We start from the raw sequence: 3,383 nt of genomic DNA, 5'->3' as shown, positions 1-3,383 counted from the left end.
ATCATGCTGTTTAATCAGATTCTTGATATGCCACACCTGTCAGATGGATGTATTATTTTGGCAAAGGAGAAATGCTCACTAACAGGGATGTAAACACATTTGTGCACAACATTTGAGAGAAATAAGCTTTTTGTGCTTATGGGATGTTTCTGGGATCTTTTATTTCAGCTCATGAAACAAGGGACCAACACTTTACATGTTTCGTTTATATTTTTGTTCAGTATAAATGGAGGACATGGAGGCCCTTAATCATTTTTTTCTAGTGATTCAGGAAAGTTTAGATTCCTTACAGATTCAAAGACCAAGACTGCTGTTTTTATGACTGTACTCTTTCAGAGGCGATTGTGATGTCTGGTGCTAAACCCAATGAGGTCATCCAAAAGTGAAGGGTCAAACATGAGATGGGTCAGATGGTCACAGGTCTTGTTTGTTGTTTCACCCCACAGGAGTACTTTGACCAAGCTCATGACCTGGTTATCGAGGAGCCAGAGCTGAGACAGGTGGCCTATGTCTTCGGCTGCAGCAACTCTACTCTACAGATAAAAGGAAAGATCAACTCCATCATTGTGGGTGAGTTCAACCATCCATTGTTTTATTTGTTATAGTTCTGTTATTAAGATTTGATTATGTATACGGCAACGTCATTTGCAAAGGCATGGCCATATACTGTACAGTGGACAATTTCTTTGTTGTCTTTGACAGCATCAAACCTGTATCTCTCTCTCTCTCTCTCTCTAAACCTTCACCGATTTCATGTTTTTCTGTGATGTTCACCTCTGACAGATAACTGTAAGAAGCTTGGTCTGGTGTTTGACAACGTTGTTGGCATTATGGAAGTCATCAACTCTAAAGACATTAAGTTGCAGGTCAGCTCAAATTTCATACATGTTCTAGAAAATAACATATGGCATCTCTTTCCTCTCTGCATCTGAAGTTCAACTCAAATGTACCCGCTATGAAGCTATAGTAGATGTAAGGTACTGCCACTTTTATTTTTATGCGTTATGTTGGGCCACAATTTCTTCTGGTGAGGTTACATGGTCAGGATAAATTCCAGTCTCGACTAGTTATAAGATAGAAGAATCTGTGCTGATGCTCTGCCCCACTTTTGTCCAGGTGATGGGTAGAGTTCCCACCATCTCTATCAACAAGACAGAGGGCTGCCAAGTCTACCTGAGTAAGGACGCTCTGGACTGTGAGATTATCAGCGCCAAGAGCTCTGAAATGAACATCCTGGTACCGCAGGACGACGACTATGTGAGTGTGTATGAAAGTGTGTGGAGTGCTTGCATTTCAGACTGTGTGTGAGAGAGAGATGAGTGTAAGTATGAGACTGAGTGAGAGTGTGGCTAAGTGTGGTTTTGTTTTAAACATTGTGTGTTTAACAGAGGGAGTTCCCAGTTCCTGAGCAGTTCAAGACGGTTTGGGACGGGTCCAAACTGGTGACAGAACCCACAGAGATCGCTGGCTGATCGCTGATACTTTCTCGTCCTCATCATCTCTCTCACACCCCCACTTATTCCTCTTCCTCTCCTCCCTTTTCCCTCTACGTCAAAGATTTCACAAACCCATATAGGCTGGCTATTACAAGTAATAAAAGGACAAGCCAGACACTGTAACTGACTAGCTAGTAGTACTGTAGGTTGATTGTAAGCCTGGTTGTATCCATTAAGATGACTTGTTATTGTTTTTTTCTCAGCACTTTGAAATGGTAGATTGTTATGGAACTGTTTGTTCAGCTTATTGGTCGCACAGCACTCATCCACAAAACTACTGTACTATCTACAGAATTATGGTAGGTCTACTATTTAAACACGCAGGTAGTATTTGTCAGGTTTCGTCATGTGTAGAACTAGTTAAACTTGCAAACTAGTTAAAAAGTTGCATTCAAATTTGGAATAAAGAGGAAGTGTAGCCATTATGTTAAATCTGCTGGTGCAAAATAAGGTATCTCTTAAACTAAGTATCACACTTACATGTGTGTGCCATAGCAATAAAATCATGTGTACATATGGGTACAATATAATTACATATTTTCAAATTTAAAGCAGAAAATGCAACCCTGATAAGACAAACTGTATTAAGATGCATTATGGAGGTGCATTTTGATTGGAGAGAACCTTCAGATTCAGTCCTCCTTGGCATTGTCATGTTGTTTTGTGCACTGTTGTGGTGATTTTATTGGATTGAGGCAGAAAGTATTGAGAAATGAGGTCAAGCGTTGACTTTGGATTTGTATGAGAAGAAGGATGAAGAGAATGTCCCACGGATGGAATTGAACAGCCAGTTGGAGTATGTTCCACAGGATGTCCTAGCATACACTGTTTTGGTTTGCTGTAATACTCTACTATACTCAACTATTCACATCTAGCTGTCGACTCAACGGTTGTATCATGTTTATATTGCATGATAGAGTTGTAAATGTATTTTTTATACTACACTGAACAAAAACATAAATGCAACATGCAACTATTTCAGTTCATATAAGGAAATCAGTCAATTGAAATAAATGCATTAGGCCCTAACTAACTGACTGGGAATACAGATATGCATATGTTGGTCAGATACCTTTAAAAAAAAAGTAGGGATGTGGATCAGAAAACCAGTCAGTATCTGGTGTGACCACCTCATGCAGCGCGACACATCTCCTTCGCGTAGAGTTGAACAGGCTGTTGATTATGACTTGTGAAATTGCTGGATATTGGTGGGAACTGGAACACGCTGCCGTAGATGTCGATCCAGAGCATCACACACATGCTCAATGGGTGACATGTCTGGTGAGTATGCAGGCAATGGAAGAACTGGGACATTTTCAGCTTCCAGGAATTGTGTACGGATCCTGGCGATATGGGGCCGTGCATTATCATGCTGAAACATGAGGTGATGGCGGCGGATGAATGGCATGACAATGGGCCTCAGGATCTCGTCACGGTATCTCTGCGCATTCAAATTGCCATCGATAAAATGCAATTCTGTTCATTGTCCGTAGCTTATGCCTGTCTGTATCATAACCCCACCACCACCATGGGGCACTCTGTTCACAACGTTGACATCAGCAAATCGCTCGCCCACACGACACCATTCACGTGGCCTGCGGTTGCGAGGCCGGTTGGACGTACTGCCAAATTCTCTAAAATAACGTTGGAGGCAGCTTATGGTAGAGAAATGAACATTCAATTATCTGGCAACAGCTCTGGTGTACATTCCTGCAGTGAGCATGCCAATTGCACACTCCCTCAACTTTTTTTTTTTACATCTGTGGCTTTGTGTTATGTGACAAAACTGCAAATTTTAGTGGCCTTTCACTGTCCCCTGCACAAGGTGCACTTGTGTAATGATCATGCTGTTTAATCAGATTCTTGATATGCCACACCTGTCAGATG

General features: G+C 41.4%; 1 protein-coding gene across 1 annotated transcript; it reads left to right on the top strand.

Annotated features, from left to right (window-relative positions):
- Positions 1-395: 395 nt before the first annotated feature.
- On the top strand, positions 396-1,822 carry LOC112080069 (adenylyl cyclase-associated protein 2). The gene is made up of 4 exons (XM_024145846.2): positions 396-570; positions 784-866; positions 1,117-1,257; positions 1,389-1,822. Exons 1-4 carry the CDS (start codon positions 402-404, stop codon positions 1,470-1,472), a joined length of 477 nt encoding a protein of 158 aa, XP_024001614.2. The 5' UTR covers positions 396-401; the 3' UTR covers positions 1,473-1,822.
- The last annotated feature ends 1,561 nt before the right edge of the window (positions 1,823-3,383 follow it).

Source organism: Salvelinus sp. IW2-2015, unplaced genomic scaffold, assembly GCF_002910315.2.
Source record: "Salvelinus sp. IW2-2015 unplaced genomic scaffold, ASM291031v2 Un_scaffold11417, whole genome shotgun sequence".
Classification (NCBI taxonomy): Eukaryota; Metazoa; Chordata; class Actinopteri; order Salmoniformes; family Salmonidae; genus Salvelinus; species Salvelinus sp. IW2-2015.
Note: the sequence above shows the minus strand (reverse complement) of the source record. Positions and strands in the feature narration are given on the sequence as shown.

Bases quoted from the DNA above. Each gene is read 5' to 3' on its own strand.
- LOC112080069 (XM_024145846.2), top strand. From the start codon at position 402: ATGGGTCAGATGGTCACAGGTCTTGTTTGTTGTTTCACCCCACAGGAG. The intron at 867-1,116 runs GTCAGCTCAAAT...ACTTTTGTCCAG, and splicing joins CTAAAGACATTAAGTTGCAG to GTGATGGGTAGAGTTCCCAC. The intron at 1,258-1,388 runs GTGAGTGTGTAT...TGTGTTTAACAG, and splicing joins TACCGCAGGACGACGACTAT to AGGGAGTTCCCAGTTCCTGA.